Here is an 18,508-nt window from a genome sequence, read left to right as displayed (position 1 = left end):
CAACCACAGGACACAAGAGAAAAGCAAGCTAAGAAACAGCACAGTCACCCACAATCAAAATGGAAACACAGGATTGACATCCGCCATGACCGAGTGGGAGCGCACAGAGCTACTCACCAAATGTATACACCGGGAGGCCAGGGGAGCCCCCCCACCTCCCTCCGCCCCCCGGATGGTCTAGTAAATTGTACAGTGCAAATTTGTGCTGCCCACACACCTCAACCATTCCTCAGAACAGCACTGGAGATACCAAGCTGCTTCAGAGTGATGGGTACCTACCTGGGTTCTGGCCCTGACCAACTTGGGACGTGTTGCCCCCTTGGGGTTGTGATCCAGCTGGGCCCCATTGATGCAGACTACACTAGCTCAAAGAACCTATCACAGTTATAAGGATGCCTTCCATCACGTCAGCTGAGCAGGGCTCAACAGTAAGGGCTGCTCTTTGCTCCCTTCCAATTGGCTTGACGAGCTTTGATGGGACCTTGAAAGGTGTTACTAGCCTAGCCTCAGACCACCCCCCTTCTCCCCCCCCCCCCCCCCCCCGTGTTCTTAGAGTAGCCTTTCCCTACAGTGGGGAAACCAAGTAGCCAAGGTACCTTAAGAACGGTTCCAGATGCCATCCTCGGCTTCAGGCACAACTGACACCCACCGCAGGTCTAGAAGTGGGAACCAGCTGGCGCTTTGGAAGGGATGGAACTCAGCCAAGCAAGCTGCCAACACTAGCAAACCAATCGGAGACAGCTACAGGAATGGTGTAAGAGCCTCTCAATGCCTGCTGACTAACCTGGGAAAGGGATGGGGGGGGGGCGGCTACACACAAACTACCCCTTTTTTGTATGTCTGCATCCTCCACGTGTGGGTGTTTGCCAAGAAGCCAGAGAAAAACAACAGGGCAGAGGGAAAAGGATCCTTCCTTCACCCCTTCCGTTACCACTGAGCAAGTGGGTCCCACGGTAAACTTTTGGGGGGCGGAGAGAGTTCTGTAGACATCATTCCTAAGCCAAAACAAGGAGGTGGTGGGGTGGGGAAACAAACCAAAACCCCCCAAATCCGTGTTTACAGCTATGTACACAAAGTCAGGGTTTGGGAGGGGTTGCCAGGAAACAGGGTCTATGTGATAGAGGGTCTATATATATCATGTGTGCATGTGCGCATACACGGCTTATGTAGCTCAACTGTCCACAGAAGTGTGTAGACCAAGATCCCCAAAGTGCAACCCGCCACTGGGTCGGTCAGCTGTCCTGTGGAGACAAACTGAGGGAGGGACTCTGGGCAAAGCTCCCAGGCATCTTAGAAAGAGTGCACGTGTGCGCTATCATTTTGGAGGTTTCCCTCCACACACCTCATCTGAGGAAAACATCTCTAGCCCCTTCAGAAAGCTTCTAATACATTCAATTAGTGTTAAGTGGTTCGCTGATCTGGGGGGAAGGGGGGAGTTTGTCTTCTATCTTTCCTTCCGATGTGTGCAAGAACATTCCAATTGTGGCAAGGGCAGGTCTATGTATGGATTAGCTATAGACGAGGAAGATGCAGAACTTATACTTGCCTTTTACAAGCCAGTAAATGTTACATAAATAAAGCTGGAAATAAAACCCTCCCTTCCTCTGATCAATAAATACCTACAGTTACATTACTCTAAATCATAAGGTGTTACCACTTCTACTACTCGTAGTAGCTTCCGGGGTGGGGGTGGGGCGAATCCTTAAGAAAAGAGCAGTAGGTACATACACTCTGCCACTCTATCGGCTACTTGCCTCCTCCCTGGGGGCAGCTCACACAAAAGAACCAAAAATGCTCCACCTGATGTCTGCCTAATGCTCTCCCCCATTTTACCTGGGGTACCTCTTCTGACCTAGGCTACTTCTCAAATCAAAAGCAGGGATGGGAACAAAATACCACACAAAGGGGGAAAAAAAGGAAAACCAAAACCCACACAACAGCTGGGGGCGAGGACCAGAGAGACATATAGCTTTTTGCATGCAACAAGTACCTACCCACTGGGTGTGCTGCGCTTCCCAGTCCTTTAGCACCGTGAGAGAAAGAGTTGCTACGTCTTTGGGGGGCTGTTGGGAGGGGTTGTGTGTGTGTGTGTGTGTGTGTGTGCTGCACACAAAAACTGGGGCTCAAACCCAGCAGCCCCTGGAGAATCGTTCCCCACCCTCACTGACATCTTCTGACTTCCCCACGGGGCCTCCTAACACTAAAATAGACTCTGTCATCTCTCTATTTACATAAAGACAAACGCGTCACTATACACAAAAGGCTAGGACAGCAAGCAGCAGAATCAGAAGAAAACTCAACCCCAGCTCGGCTCAGCTGCCATTCTGCCAATGGGAGGAGGTACGGCCTCTTCTTTGCCATTCTTGATGTGCAGGGGGAACGTTCCTTGAGGTTGCTTGCCCCCAGATTTTGATATCAGCCCTTCCTGGGGGTGGCCCAAAAGGAAGCAAGTTGTTGTATTATTATTGTTTAAACACCAATAGCATCTAGTTTCATTAAACATATAAAAAAACATCATGGCTGGATCTAGAGACCACAGCCTCAGACTCATTGGCAAAATGATATTTGGTCTTGCTTGTGTCATCCTGGCCTTCTTAACCCAGCAAGTTTCTATAAAGAATTGGAGTCGAAAGAGCTCAGGACACACAGCAGGCAGGCCAGTCTGTGACTCGGTTAAGAGCGAGGGTTGTGTGACGAGTGGACACCCCCACGTTGTGTGATTGAAAGCTAGGAGGAACGCACTGTCAGGTGGTTCCTTCTCCACCCTGCAGCTCCAGGGAGGTGGCAGCTTGCCTGTGATTTTGTTCTCCGCCATTGAGTGCAGACAGCAGGAATTGCTACGGTGCACCTTCCCGAGAGGCCAAGGCCAACAGGCATGGACAGAGACGGCAAAGATAGAAGTCAAGGCTCTGAGGGTCTTCCTCGAGGTATCGCTCCTCCCATCAGCTGTTCCTCCCAAGTAGAAGGTTCCAGCAGGAGCCAGAGAGAGAATGGTAAAGGGGGAGAGAGCGGAGGGGCTGGGAAGGCCACTGAGTGGCTGAACTTGCAGAGTGTGTCCACATCTGTCTTCCGTCTTCTGAAACAGGAAAACTGGCCCCCTACCACCACATCCTGACACTGTCACTGCTGATTAACAAAGTTTCAAGACCGTGAGAATCCCCAAAGTGTGTCTTCGTCCTTTTGGGAACTCAAGGCTAGGCAGTAGTGTTCTCTGCCGGTTTCTTCCCACTCTAGGGTTTCAGGAGAGGCCAGATGAGTAAGGTCGGCCTCAGGAGACTGGCAGGAGGGACCACATTTTCATCCAAAAATGTCAGAAAGGCTTGTCGGACCTGCTGGCCTTGGGGTCCCCGCTGGCTGCCTTGCAGATGACGCTGTTCGTGTGCTTGCAGCGGCAACCGGGGCGTCTCAGGCGATCATAGCAGCGCTGGGCCAGCTTGACGCAGCCTGTGGCTGGCAGGTAGCACAGCAGACAGGGCAGCACCAAAGAGAGGGCGCCCATGAAGGACCAGCGGGCGCAGCAGTTGGAGCCGGAGCAGGAGCAGGGATGGTCAGCGCAAGAGCCCTCATCATCCTCATTAGTACAGTGGTAGAAGATACCTTGCACCAGGCACATGCATGTGCCGTAGTTGACCAGGGTCTGGGCTGAGCACAGACACTCCTGGTTGCAGACCCAGCAGGAGGGTAACGTCCGAGGGGACGCACACTCCTTGCACTTACACTTCCCACAGGCTTCACACAGCAAGAAGTGCTTGTCTAGCTCTGGCGGAGGTGCTGGGCCCTTGAGATCCAGCGGCTTACAGTGGACCACCTTGGGCTGGAGGCGCACAGCCCTGGGGGAGGCCTGCTCCGCCACGGGCGGTGGAGCCATGTGATCTAGGAGCCTCTGGTCGGAGGAAGTGCTGCTGCTGCTGCTTACAGAGCTGGGCCGACCGCTGAAGGAGATCCAGTGGTGAGTAACATCCTGGTCGCAGCGGGCAGGTGTAGGCGCCAGCTCTGCGGCCCCACCCCGAGGCCGCTTGGGACCCGTGGCAGGGGCCAGGCTGGGGTTGTCTATGTAGTCATTCTCCACGTGGCTGGTCTTCATCTGGTCAATGGGTAGGATGGTGAGTGGGTGCTGGAGCCGGCTGTGGGGCGCTCTGCTTTCAAGAAGGGGCTGTACCATGACTGAGCTGGGATTCACAGGGACGCCGCTCTGGGGAACCGGGGGCTCCATGAGGCCGGGGGTCCTGAACTGCACCAACCGACAGGCTTCTACGGATCCTGAAGGAGAGGACGGAAAAAAGAGAAAATGGATTCCAAGCATCAATACATAGCCTGTTACCACACTTTCCTCAATCTTAAGATGAGACCTTGGGAGCCGAAATAAAATGGGAACTAAATTCCTTCCTTCTAGGAAGTTCAGTGAACTACTTCCCAGAAATTCCTAAGGCTTGAATGGTCAAAAAACGATAACACTATGGAAGAAATTAGAGCTATTGGGTTGAAGCACAGCTTGGTGGTAGAGGGCTCTCCTCACAGGTTCTGGCTATGGTCATCAGCACCATGGGTAGGTGCGGTAGGGCCAGACATAGTGGCACATGCCCATAATCCCAGAACTGGGAAGGTGGAAGCAAGGGGGACTAGCCTGGACTACAGACTAAGAGTCTGTCTCAAAAAACGGCTTTAATCCTAACAGCATTGCTGTGAACAAGTTACAACTTCCTTTTAATATTTTTTGGGGGTGGGGGTCAGAGTTGGGACAGGTTTACTCTGTGTAGCCCTGGCTATCCTAGAACTCACTCTGTAGACCAGTGATTGGCCTCGAACGCAGAGATCCAGATGCTTCTGTCTCCCTAGTGTTGGGATTAATGGCATGTGCCACCACTGCCTCGCTTAAATTATTTTTAATGTATGTGTGGGTCAGGGGACAAAACTTCCTAGTGGCCATTCCCTTCTTTCTGTCCTTCCTTTATATATGATGACGTTTGTCCTCATGCTTGTGAATAAACATCTGTACCAATTGAGTCACCTCACTCCCCGCACCCAATACCTTTTGGGGAGCAGGTGGAAAGACCTGGGCTGGCCTTGAATTCACTGGGATCCACCTGCCTCTGTCATGGTTGCGTGCTGGGACCCTGAGTTTTGCATCTTTAAAGGGGTTCTTGCAAAGATTAAATAAGAAAATGCACACCTGGTACCTAGCATACAGAGTACTAAACAATTCATCACTGCCTCAAAATAAAACCACGTTGATTTCCTAAGTAAGCATTTCCAAGTCCTGCAGGGACTGTACTTGGGGCCCCGAGGACCATATATGTGGTCAATACAACAGCTCCTGTGTGCTCCCTGGAGCTCATGAGCGAGCAGGGAAAACAAAAGCGTTCATTCTGGAGACTGAGAAGGTAGGGATGCCTGCTCATCCAGGACATTAGCCTTTTACTCCCACTTCCAAGAGCAGCCACGGCCAGCAGCCAATAACCCCTGGTAGGTGAGCTCCCAGCAGCCTGCATGGGAAATCCTCTCAAGGGGTGCTCGCATCGCCCATTTTCAAGTGCTGAGCTGAACGTTCAGACTAAATGCTATTTACTAGAATAGCTAAGCCAGCCCTGGATCAGTTTCTAATTTCACTGAGAGAGTGCAATTTTACGTTGGCATCCGGCCAGAGATTCAACTGCAGTGCCTGACACGGAACCCCAGGAAGTCACTTAAATCAAAGAGCGGAAACGGCTCGGTTCAAATTTAGAAAGTGCACATTGTTTTCTATTAGAAGTGCCATTTCCTTGCCTGCTGACCTTTACATTTGGAATTCGGATGGAGATCAATTTAAAGAAATGGCAGCAGAAGGCCAGGACCTCTGCTCAAAGGAGACACAATTTGGAATCCAAAGGAAAGATTACACTGTGGGAAGATTCCACAAAGAACTTCAAGGGACTGGGGGAGGGGGAGGGTGGAGAAGGGGAAGGAGGGTCTTCAGAAAGACAACACACACTGAGCTGTGGCGAGGGTGGTGTTTCTGCAAATGCTTTTTCAGAAGATGTTAATGACAGTTCCTGTCTCTCATCTCAGTTTATCTTGCATCAAAGGTGTTGTCAAGGACATGTGAGGTAGGGTTTCTAGTTCCCCTTACCCCAAATGCTGGGACCACCTCAGTATCACAGGAGAGTGACACCTGGCTCCCTGGAACTCAAACTATGGAAAAGTGTTGTAGTGATGGAGGGAGGAGGCTGAGGGAACTCACTACTAAGCCTGCCCTTGCTCAGAGAGGAGGGTTTGGTTACAAAGAACTGAAGCATCTTTGGATGCTTCTAGCCAGCAGGAAATAAGGGCTATCCCCGGCACCAGTCTACGCATCATCTACGCCACTGAACACAAAAACACCCAGTCTTCTCTATAGGCTTCAAAGCCCAGTCACCAGGGAGTTCCCATTTACATAGGACACTCACTGACTACTGGCTCTACAGATATTTCTTCATACACTATTTCTCTGTCTGTCTTGGATAAAAACTACCTGTGTACCAGGTACAGGCCTCCAAAGTTCTCAATGAAATCAGAACTTTTTTTTAAAACTGTTTATTGAGACAAGGTTTCACATTACATCTTAGGTTGGTCTGAAACTTACTATGTAATAATAGCCCAGGCTGGTCTTGAGCTCATAGAGGTTTCCTTCCCTCAGTCTCCCAACTGCTATGATTTCAGGTGTGAACACAGCACAGAGCGTCACCTCCGTCAGTTTGCCTCAACCATCTGGCAGGCCTGCTACTGAAGAACATTCTCTCATCAAGGCAGCTTCAAGTGAACTGTTGGGTCAGGGTTAGGAAGAAGCATCTATCTACAGAGGGCAGGCATCTCTAAGGAATGCTACTGTTCAGAGTATGGTTGTTCTAAGGAGGTTCCCAAGGCCTTTCCTCTAGAAAATGTTAAGTTTGGGGTCAAATGACCAGCTAGTTAGAAGGCCCAGGTTCTAGTTCCAGGGTCTTTGGTTAAAAGGGGGAAATATAACTTTTGCATCATAAAGTGTCACAGATAAGACTCTCGTGTCAGCCAGAACCTTCCTCCTTGACAACATGATGATCCTCCGATTCCAGAAAGCCCAGCTTGGAAACACCTGCCAACAAAATGCCTCCGTATTGGCCCTTGTAGCTAGGGTTTGTTTTTTTTTTATCTCAGGACCCAGCGCAGCACTGACAGAAATGCAGGAGAAAGATAAGCTAGCTCCTAAGTAAGCCACAGAGGCAGACTGATTTCCCCACTCTGCTTTCCCAAGCAGGATACCAAGACTTTTAAAAAAGCAGCTGCGTTTCTTGCAGATGAAGCAAAAAGCACAGGCAACTTTGAAGGATGTTTCAGAGGCCCTGGAATCAGCGAGCAGACTGACTCTCCAAGCCACAAAACTAGTTCGGAGCAGCCACTGGAGGCAGTGAGGAGGCTACTGCCGCGCACAGGCTCCCATCAGTTCCAGAGGCAGCTGTCAACATCTGGGCCGACAGTCTAGGCCAACCTCACGAGGGAGTGTGTGGGATCTTGGCCCCCAATGACTCAGCTCTCTTAGGACACGAAGCATCTGACATTTGGTTCCAGAAGGCATGTTCAAAAAAATGGCATCTCCCTACCATAACCCTCAACTCTTGCAGCCAGCATCTCAACAAACCCCAATGGCTGCCTGGCTCGTACTCACTTAGGCCTGCCTCAGCCAGCCTCTGCTGAACGGATGTGGCCGAGGTCAACTTCCTCAACTGCCTGTCTGACAACCCCTCACACACACACACACACACACCACCCCCAGGTCTGAGTTCTATTCCCAAGATGAGTCTCCACACTTCCAGCCCTCAGTCTGTGCATCTCTGCAGGTGTTAAATGAACGTCCACGAGAGCACCTCTGCTTCTCTCCTCCGGGACGGGAGGCTTTGTCTCAGTAAGCTGTTGGGAAGAGCTTGATGGTCAATTTGGAAGACTCCGGATGGAAATGACGCCAACCCTGCACTTAGCCAAGAAAGTGCCTCCCAGTGATATGGTTAGCGTAAGAAGGAGCTTTCCCGTCACCCCCCCCCCCCCGACCGAATAATATTATTAGTAGCTGCTAATTATTAGAAGGGGCTGATATTCATGGAACCCTTCCTGGTGCCTGGCTTTCCACTGCACCTGGTCAGGTATATTCTTTCATCTACTCTTCACCATTATCTTAGGGGATGGCGCCCATTCTGGAGTTAGAAATGAAAGCAAAGGACTGATGAGAGGACTGACGTTCTGGTCCCTAATGCACAGTTTTGTCAGATCTGTAGCCCTAGTGTAGTGAAGACAGGAGAAGCCGCAGAGCCAGTCACACCACCAGATTATCACCAGTTCAAGGAAAGACCCCATTCCTATCTCCAATGACAAGGCAGAGGGACTGGAGGAACAGAGAACTCGCTGTTCTTGGGGAGGACCTGGGTTTATTCTCCACCACCCGCATGGCGGCTCTCAATCATGTGTATCTCTCCTTCTAGGGAAATCTAACACCCTTTTCTAGCTCACAAGAATATAAGGTATACGTGTAGTACACATACATGCACATTAACACTCAAACATATAAATAAGATAGAGCGCTATTGGGGAAGACAAGACATGTGTGCACACCCATGAGAGGGAGAAGGCACTCTAAAGCTCGACAAGGTAGAGCAAGTGATGGGGTAGGATTCATTCCTATACAGTCACGTGACCCTGCGGCTCAGGTCTCAGAGCCCTAGCCGACCATGACTTGCGGTTTTCCCTACCCGAGGTGATCCATGGAAAACTGTACAAGCACCAATCATTTTCCTAGCCGTGGACCCTTCAGTTACCATTACCCCCATTAAGCCACCAACCCCCCCCAAGTGGAGGTGGAGAGATTCAGGAGCCCAATCAGCAGATCAATGATTCCAGATAGGCTGTCTGTACCCCGATCGCTAGCTACAAGTTTCAATTTAGCATTTTTTGGCTACTTTTTCTGTTACTTGACCTCACAGGGTTTCACTGTGAAACAGCCCTTAAAGGAAAAGGAAATAAATACTGGGGTGAAAGGGGACTCCCTCCCTCCTCACCCATCAAGCTAAGCTTTGGGGGATGGGGGGGCCTTCCTGAGGCATCTCTGATCATAGAGTTTCCAGTGCAGGTGTGTAGGGGAGGGAAGGGGAGAGCCACTCAAGGAAACTAGAAGCGGCCAGGGCTGATGAATCAGCAAGCTCCCCACCCCCACCCGTTCCCACCACAGTCCCTTGATCTGCAGCTTGGTGGGTCAGCTCAGAGCTGCCTGTCTTGACCATCACTGCCCACAGTACCTGTGGGAGGGAAATGGACACAGGCTGCAAGGGGCATGTCAACTGTTCTCACAAGCTGGCCATCGTATCTTAAGAAGGGGACCTGCAGGCTGTACGTTAAAATCTACAGGTCAGCTAATGACAAACTGGCAAGAAGCTCTGAATGAACGCTCAGTTTCTCTGCTGCCCATTCAGTCAGTCTTAGCAGGTTCTTCCACAGAGGGCTGTTTAACCCTTTAAACAACTCAGAAAAAAGGGCCTTTTGGCTGCGAGAGCCCGCCCAGCCCTCTGCAACACCGATGCCTGGTCCTTTGTGACGCTGTCCCAGTGTAGTTCATTAAGCTACAGCCAAATGATGACTTACTGCTTTTAGAAAGACCCTTAAGAGAGGGGGTGGGGAAAGCCAGGGACTTCCTTCCCTGGGCCATATGAGGAAGCCAATTTGTGAAGACCTGGCCCACTGAAAGAAGGCAACTGAATCTGTCTAAGGACACACCCTCACTGGCTCCCTGCTTCCTAGGCCTAAAGAGCTCACAGCTGGCCCTGTGAGGAATCACAGAAGAAAACAGTGGTCCTCTGTCCTTTGTCCATCACCAGTTTCCGTCCCTGTTCCCTTCTCTTGCTGTATTTTGAACAATTTAAAGCAGTTTCAAGTTTCTGTGTTGCTGTATGTATGCCCCTGTGATTGTTGTCTGCCCTGTACCCCATTTAGAGGGATCAGAAGCCATGTCACAAAGGCAGGGGTGGGGGAAGGGAATACATGGAGCCTGCTAACCAGTAGCGCGATTCGGGAACTCCTGGTCCAAGCCCAAGTGCAGCACGTGACCCGAAGCCTGCAGACCGCTGCACCTTGGAAGGCTTCTTTTTAGAAGTCATCAAGATGGTCTTATTGTCTCCACCAAGAAACTGGACTGACAATAGATTTTTTTAGCTCTCCCTTGGGATTGAACAGGAAATGACTTCCCCTATTCCCAGCCAGGAACAGACTGACAAGGGAACCGGCTCTTCTCCAAGTGGCCACCTGCCCCGGGGTCCCCTTCCCCTCCTCTGCTAGACCTACAACATCTGTGCTCTCTCTACAGCGTCTCGCTTCCTCCCTTCCTTCACAGACTGGAGGCCCTTTCTCGGTAAGAACAAGCCCATCACAGCTGAACAGCGGGGCCTCTTAAGCCTGGCCACATGTCATGGATACAATCTCTAACCTAGTCAGCTGTCCCGGATCTGCATGGCAGCCCCAGCTCCCCAAGAGCCAGTAATAGCCCACCTTTTACATTATAGATACTTCCTGTGCCCTTTATTCAAAATGTCTTTAAAACTAGACCCTCCTCCCAGGAGTACAGGATTGACAGTGAGCCCCAGTCCTAGCTACTCATTAGCAGCCCTACTGGCTGCCCCTGGTCCCTCAGGCTCTGGGACAGTTTGTTCTCCATTAAGTCCTATGCTTCCCAGCCCCTAACCTGGTCTGAAAGGACCAATGATACACAAAATTTCCCTGTGTTAGCCATTGTCTCTTCGCAAAAACCCAATCACTGTATTCTTCTCCTCTCTTACCAATCTTCTTATTTAAAAACAAAAAACAAAAAATAAAAACCTGTTGTAAAAGGGGAACCGTGGAGCCTGCTCATAATGCCAACACTCAGGAGGCAGAGGCAGGAGGATTGCTCCAAGTTGGAAATGAGCATGTCTATGTGGGAAGTTCCAGTCCAGCCAAGACCTTGTTTCAAAAAAAAAAAAAAAACCCAAAACAAAATAAAAGCAACTCATAACTCATTGAGATAGCACATCTGTAAAGCTAGCACCCAGGATTACAGGAGGGGACAGGAAAATGAGAAACTCAAAGCTATGGGGCCAGAGAGAGGCCTTAGTGGTTAAGAGCACATACATACTGGTCTTCAAAAGGACCGGAGTTTGGTTTCCAGCACCAACAACATCATGTAGCTTACAACTGCCAGTAACTCCAGCTCCAGGGGGGATCCCACACCTTTGGCTTCTGTGGGTAATTGCATTCACATGGAAGTACCCACATATGTAATTAATAATAGCAGCAAGAAAACCTCTAAGAGTTCAGGATTAGCCTGTGCCTACAGACAAGACCCTGCTTCAAAAGAAGCAAGCCAGCGGGCAAACAAGAAAGCCTAGTCAGTCTACTCCACAAGCCCTAAACATTCTAGCAGACCAAATCAAATGGCAGGAATTCTCCCACAGCTAGACCCACAGAACTCCCTTCCTGTTTCCAGCAGAGGATGGACACCCTAGATTCAGAACCAAATTAAACTCAAAAGATGGCTGTTTTTCCTTAGGCCACTCTGAACACCCAGGCCATATCTAACAGGCATGAACTGAAGAAAAATGTCAGCTTGGCCAAGCTACTCAAGTCTTTAATCCCAGCACTTGGGATGCAAAGGCAGGAGGGTCTCTGGGTGAGTTTGAACCCAACCGGGACTAGATAATGAGTCCATGTCTCAAAAAATAATTTTAAAATGCTATATGAATCCAAAAAACAGGGCAGAAAGAAACCACATTAAGGGACACTCGACAGCAGAAAGTGGAACCTAAAAGCTCTTATGGATGATCCAGAGATGTTAAAACCCCAGAGTAACACATTTCAAAAGCCACTTAAGAACATGTTAATGGGTTTTGTGTGTCTCCCTGAAGTTTGGATCACTGATTTGCCTTCATTTGTTGTCTGTTGTTTTAGAAAGTCAGCCAAACCCCTGGGCACATATAGTGCTAAGTTTGCAAGATAGTGAAAAAGAGGTATGAACTGGGCAAAGGGTGATTTCCAAACTGCCAATTCTGGAATGAGATACAGGCAAAAAGGACCACAGATGTCCAGCCTCTCACCTTCCCTGAATGACTCCAGTCTTACGTGCCTGCTGTCAGTCTCCTCCCACCAGACTGAACCAAAGCTGCGATTGAGGCTAGTATTTCAGAAGGAAATGTGGGAGAGGTCGTGGGACCCAAGGAGAGAGCTGGGACATCCCAGGAGAAAGAAAGTGACCCTTGAACTTAGGTCTAAAAATTTCAGATGGAATCTAACCAAGGGATGTCACGAAAGCGCCCTAGACCTAATTGTCCATCTAGAGTTCAGCAGTCTGCTCTGGCCTGGTGAGGATTTTCCTGGAACCAAGGAAGGAAAGAAGTATCTCAAAGGTACTTCTTTCAAAGTAGCAATAGAGGAAATTCACACTCTGGCGTGTCAAGTCAACCCTACAACTTCTTTCTTTCAGAGAAAGAGCCCGAGCAGAAGCGGTCCTTTCCTTCCAGATCCATTCACATCCACGTGCAACTAAAGCAGGTTTAGAAGCAGAAAATTTCAGATGTTTAAGCTCCATTTGTGTGAAGATCCGGCGAACTCTAAACATTGTGAAATCTACTAGTGCAATATTGGGTAGGGCCTTAGGCCAGACGGAACTTATTAAGAGATTGATAAACCCCTATTTCCCAACCTCTCTAGGTCTCACCTTCCAGCTCTGTACCGCTGCAGTGGCCCGTCAGGAAGGCTGCAGCGCTGGTCAGCTACAGAGGAGATGTGGAGGACGCCTGCCCTCCCCAGGTTCCCCTGCCTCTCCTAAAAAGGGGGGAAATCACGCCACTGGTTTGGAGACACTGAAGAGGAGACTACCACTGTGTCCGAGGACCCAAGGAATCTATCTTTTCCCAGCAGCACCGCAGGGTTCTAGGGGGCCTCCCTGCGCAGTAGGAGGCCTTCTGCCCCAGTCAGGCCTGACAATATGGATGCCCAGTCAGCAGCTCCCCCTCGGCTCAGCATGCAATCCCCTCCAGCCCAAGTCGTCTAGAACTCCATCCCTCAACCCTTCGCGTCATACAGCCATCTTTCTGCCTCTCACCTCCTTTGCTCACAACCCCCAGCCCCCAATCAAAAGAATTGAGAAACCGTCTTCTTGGCCAAGAGCAGCTACTGTAAATGCTTTTTGATCGTCTGCTAGGAGAGGGAATTGGGCACAGCCATGGCCCCAGTGATGGAGCCAAGCTCCAGCTGCCCGGCTTGGCCAAGCCCGTCCTTCCCCTTCCCCTCCTCAATGACCCCGTGGCCCTGGCGACTCCGAATTTTTCAGAACATACCGTCTTTATCCTCTATTCCCGGTGTTGTCAAGTCTGGTACCAACAAGGAGGGAAAGTGGGCACCTTATCTATCTCTCCTACGCACGCAACCTCTTCCTCCAGCTCCCACACGCCCGGCGTTATGTAAACGCACCTTCAGCCCCCACCACAACCTTAGCGAGAGGCCCAGGGGCCCTGGGGCTTGGCAAAGATCGATGTCTGAGAATAGGGGGGCACCGGGTGGCTAAGGAGCCTCAGGCCCAGAAGAAGCGAAGCAAGGCAGATGTACAGCATAAAATGAGGCAGCCGAGCAAAGGTCAGACGGCCTGGAACCTCCTCGCCAAGGGAAGGGAGCGGAAAGCTCAGTCCTTGGCTGGCCCCACGCTGACCATCCAGCAGAGAAGCATAAGGATAGGAAATCTTGCCCATTACGGCTCGGAACCAAGAAAGAAAAAGCTACGTCGAGCATAGGCCGCTGAGGCGGGCTGGGAAGACCCACGGCAGAGCTGGCACCGTGGGCACGAAGCCCGGGGGTGGGCGAGCTGCCTAAACCTAGGGCTTCCCCCCAGTCCCGAGCTGTCGCTCCAGAGCGAGCCCGGAGCTGCGGGTTCCAGCGCTCAAGGAGAGTGGTGGCAGGAGAAGAGGCCAGGCCAGACGCAAACTCCCCTGACACCCACAGGGCTTCCAGAGTCGCACAGGGCGCGGAAGCCCGGCTTGGCAATGCCCGGGGTCGAAAACGGCAGTGCCAGGCTGTGAACACCCCCAGCGCCGAGCCGGCCGGGCGCGCCTGGTAGCTGCGGCGTACCGCAAAGGACCCGAGGAGGCGCAGACCGAGGGAAGGGACACTAAAGCGGATCGAAATAGTGCACCCTTGGCCCCAGCCCGAGGGGAGCCGCGTCATGGCATCGAGGGGGTACTTTTGGTTCCCTAAACAGACTGTAGACTTACTTTGAGGAGCTGCAGAGTCACAAGCATCGCTCCACGTCTGTGTAAATCCCCGAACCCGAATGGGTCAGTCGCGGTTGAACTCGCAGACGCTAGTCAGAGGAGCCGGTAAGGCTCCCTGAGTCCAGCAGAGCCAGCTCCGCGCTGTCAGCTCAGCTCGCTGCCTGGGCGGCGATGTTGCAACCCTTGCCTGGGAAAATGGCTTTTTTATGAATGGGAGGGCAGAGAGCTCCAGTGCGCATGCGCGCCGCTCACGATTCTATGAATGGGTGGGCACAAGCGACCCCGTGCGCGCATGCGCTAGGCTCCTTTTTTTATGAATGGGGGGCCGGAAAAGAGCTTAACCCGTGATTGCTGGGGCCGGTTGTTGCTTCTCCAGGGGACGTCGTTCTTTTACAAAGAGGGGTGGAGGTTGTTGTTCCTTTTTTTTTCTTCTTTGTAATGAATGGAGGGCGGCGGCGACTGCAGCAGCTGGCTTAGCTGCGTGGGTTGTACCCTCCTCCCAGCCTGCGAGAGGAGGTAAAGGCCACCTTCACGCCACTGCGGGCTTGGGCAGGAACCGTCAGTGTGACTAGAGGGTGGGGGCGCTGCGGCCTTTGAATCCTGGGCTCAGCGCTGGGTAGGGGAGGACACACCTCGGTTTGCGTATCTCTTGTCACCGCAGGCGATGGGGAGGGGTAGCAAGAGGACTCCTACAGGGGACCTTCTTTTTTTCAAGATCTGTGGCGCCTGGGGACGTCGGGGCCAGGGACCTTCCAGCCGCGTTTGCCAAAAATTAAGAAAATGTCCTTTGTCTATTTCAAAGAAGGGCAGGGTGGGGGTTGCTGAGTGAATCTGGCTCCCTTTCTAAGTGCAGACCACTCCTCCTCCCATTTCTTGGGTGTGGACAGTATCTGGGCCGAGGCCTCTTCCGGCTCTAGTACCCCCCGGGGCGATTCTGTCCACTCAGCCAGAGGCCTGGCGCTCACCTCTCAGCGCCCCGCCTCTCCCCCGCCCCAGTGTAATGTCCGCAGTGCCCGGAGCTTCCGCCCGCCCTCTGCTGCCCTGGCTAGGTGCCCCTTCACCACTCGCGTCCTTGTCTTCTTCCAGGCTTTTGTATTCTTGTGGCCCTCTTCCCTTTGTTATAGAAGACAGTTTTTCCTAATGCTCCCCCAACTTCGCTCCCCTAAAGGAATAGGGAGAATTGGCCAGGTGGATGGGTGGAGCAGGCCGCGGCAGGATGCTGCCAGGGTGGCCACGGTATTAAATAACAGGGCTCTTGAGCCACAGAGGGAATAGAAATGGCTGGAGAGCCTTTCTTTGCTGGGGGATGGGGGGGCGGTGTGGCAGCCCAAGCCGGTGAAAAGAAAAGTCGGGCGCTAAAGCATCTGGCCCAGCTCCGTCCTGCAACTGGGAAGCTTGGGGTAGAGGTGGCTTAGATGCAGTATAAGAACTGGTTCTCAGTCTGAATCCTCTGCAAGATTTGCTGGTGTTTGGCCTTCAAGGCTTGTAAGGCTTTTTCCTCCTACGCAGTTAGCCATCAGAAGACTGCGCTAGACTGTAGTCAGAGGAACCAATTGAAAGACTCAAAGCTCTGGTGAGGTCTGGCCTGGGGCCGGGGCTGGGGCTCCATCTCAAGCTGTTCAGACCAGAACCCAAGGTCACTGTGTCCTAGTAGTAAAACACCTTCGCAACACTCAGACTCACGTCTCAGTGGTTACTTACTCAGTTCCTGGGACCAGAACAGACTCTCCCACAGAGCCTCCGCTTCCTTCCTGGTACAGAACCTCCATACAGAACGGGGGGAGGGGCGGGGGGGGGACTTCCTTCTGTGCTTATCACTATTCCCATTTGTCAGATCTGGAAATTGAGGCCAAAAGTCCCGCATCTGGTGACCAGAAGGGCAAGTAAATGTGCTGAATTTCAGGGGCTTGCAACCCAATTCTCTCTACATCGAGTCTAACCCCGCCCCACCATCAGGGTCCGAGAAACCCGTTTCTTGTCTTTTAAGCAGTTAAACAATGACATTTTTTTCCAGCTGGTTTCACCCATGGCCCTTGTTCAGTTTCAAGGATGAGAATGAATAACTCCTTTTGTAAACTGTGAAGGAAAGAGAAGGGATGCTTCCTGATCCATTCATTTTAAAAGTAGCCAGAAGACAGACACTGTTCCACTCTGTGACTCTGTCCTGAGGGAGGAAAATGCCCAGCCCAAGTCAGGAAGTGGGAGAAGCTTCAGGCCCCACCACCCTCTGCAGCTGATCCGAGACACTGGCGGGCAGCAGCTTCTGAGGAATCCATTTGTTTGTTCTATGCTGCTGTCTGCAGTGATTGAGGGCTCGTGGTGGTGGTGGGGGAACAGATAACTCCTTGCCTTTGAAAAGATCAGTCTTTGAGGAGACAGAATGAATGCAATTTGAGCATTGACGTTAGCCCTCTCTGAGGTCACAGAAACGAGGCGTGTGAAAGGAGAGTATGTTTACCTGTGTGTCTGTGGAAGGGTGTGCACTTGTGTGTGCAGTACAGAAGTCGATCCTTAAAAGAATTAGATATATGTATTTTTATGTGTGTGAGTGTGTCTTGCCTGCATGTATGAATGTATGTAAGCCATGGGGGTGCCTGGTGCCTTCGGAGCTCAGAATAGGGTTCTGGATTCCTGGGAGTGGACTTAAAGGTGCTTGTGAATTGTCAGATGGAAGATGAGAATCAAACCTGGGTCCTCTAGCAAGAGCAAGGAGTGCTCTTAACCACTGAGCTACCTCTCCAACCTTAGGCTCTCTCACAGAGATGCACCTGGAACTCACTGCTTAGCTAAAATGTGTGACTAGCAAGCCCCAGGGATCCTCCTGTTTCTGCCCCCCTTTCTGGTATTACAGGTGTTGTGTGTGTGTGGGGGGGGGCTTTTTTATGTGAATTCTGGGTATCTAGATGTAGGTCCTCATGCCTGCAGAGTGTCTTAGTTAGGGTTAATATTATGATGAAACACCGTGACAGAAGCAGCTTGGGAAGGAAAGGGTTTGTTTGGCTTTCAAGTCCTGAGTCACAGTCCATTGAGAGAAGCCAAGTAAGGAACTCAAACAGAGCAGGGACTTGGAGGTAGGAGCTGGTGCAGAGGCCAGGAAGGGTGCTGCTTACTGGCTTGCTCTTCATGGCTTGCTCGGCCTGTTTTCTTGTGGAATGCAGAACCGCCAGCCCAGTATGGCTCCACTCACAATGGGGGCTGGGCTCTCCCCATCACATTATTTTTAATTAGTTAAGAAAATAACCCACAGACTTATCTTTTGGAGGCTTTTTCTTCTATCTAATAGGTTCTTCCTGTCAAATGATTGTAGCCCGTGTCAAGCTGACATAAAACTTGTTAGCACACAAAACAAGCGCTTTACAACTGAGCCATCTTCCTAGCCCCGCGGGTGGCAGATTTCAATGTAGGTATCAGGAAGCATCTTGGAAAGGAGCCTGTGGCTTTGAATTGCAACTGAGGGCTGAGATGTGAGTCCAAGGAACCTTAAAGCGTGTGTTAAGCAGAGGTGTCAGGGGGTGGAGGCGCCACCACACATGGGCGAAAGCCTGGCACGTGGGCAACTTGAACAGAAAGTCTTTGGCCACAACTTAATGGGCAAGGATGAGGAATTCTAAGCATGTGTAGCACCCAGATTTAACTCAAAATTAACCCCAAGGCTGAGGTTTCGGGGAGTGAGAAGACAGATAGTGGGGGATCAGAGCATTTATTCCTCGGCAGGTAGAGGACCTTGTGTTGACTATTGTAATTTGGGTGGTAGGCTATACACGTGCCTTCCAAACTGCCCAGTGGTTGCGCATGGGATAATGTGGGTTTTTCGTTGTTTTTTTTTTTTTTCATTTTTTTTTTATTGTTTTGTGTGTGTGTGTGTGTGTGTGTGTGTGTGTGTGTGTTTCTAGCAGCAGATTCTAACAACCATTTCAGCCGTCCTGTGCTGATGATGGTCTTTTTACTAAGCCCCAGTTTAAATACATACAGTTCATCCCCTCCAGATGGAGCGGCTGCAGCTCTGGGCTTTACCCTTTTACCAAGGGCCCAGGAGACATGTTTGGAGAGGGAAGAGAGGCTGAAGATCCAATTCAATGTCAGACACTTATGAAGCACCTACTGTTTGCCAATCCTGTGCTCGGGGTATTTTTCACCCGCAAGCTTGGTTTTGTTGTTGTTGTTATTTTGGCTTTTGTTTTGGGAAGTCTTTTATTATGTAGCCCATGTTAGTCTCTGACTCTGGACCCTCCTGCCACAACCCA

At 51.1% G+C, this 18,508-nt stretch overlaps 1 protein-coding gene across 1 annotated transcript; it reads right to left on the bottom strand.

Moving 5' to 3' along the window:
- Nucleotides 1-546: 546 nt before the first annotated feature.
- On the bottom strand, nucleotides 547-14,439 carry Spry4 (sprouty RTK signaling antagonist 4). Its single transcript, XM_052155756.1, has 2 exons — nucleotides 14,265-14,439; nucleotides 547-4,260 (listed from the first exon to the last, which is right to left on the bottom strand). The coding sequence occupies exon 2, from the start codon at nucleotides 4,211-4,213 to the stop codon at nucleotides 3,311-3,313; it is 903 nt and encodes a 300-aa protein (XP_052011716.1). The 5' UTR covers nucleotides 4,214-4,260; nucleotides 14,265-14,439; the 3' UTR covers nucleotides 547-3,310.
- Between the last annotated feature and the right edge of the window lie 4,069 nt (nucleotides 14,440-18,508).

The sequence above is a fragment of the Apodemus sylvaticus genome, chromosome 13 (genome assembly GCF_947179515.1).
Source record: "Apodemus sylvaticus chromosome 13, mApoSyl1.1, whole genome shotgun sequence".
NCBI lineage: Eukaryota > Metazoa > Chordata > Mammalia > Rodentia > Muridae > Apodemus > Apodemus sylvaticus.
Note: the sequence above shows the minus strand (reverse complement) of the source record. Positions and strands in the feature narration are given on the sequence as shown.

Bases quoted from the DNA above. Each gene is read 5' to 3' on its own strand.
- Spry4 (XM_052155756.1), bottom strand. From the start codon at position 4,213: ATGGAGCCCCCGGTTCCCCAGAGCGGCGTCCCTGTGAATCCCAGCTCA.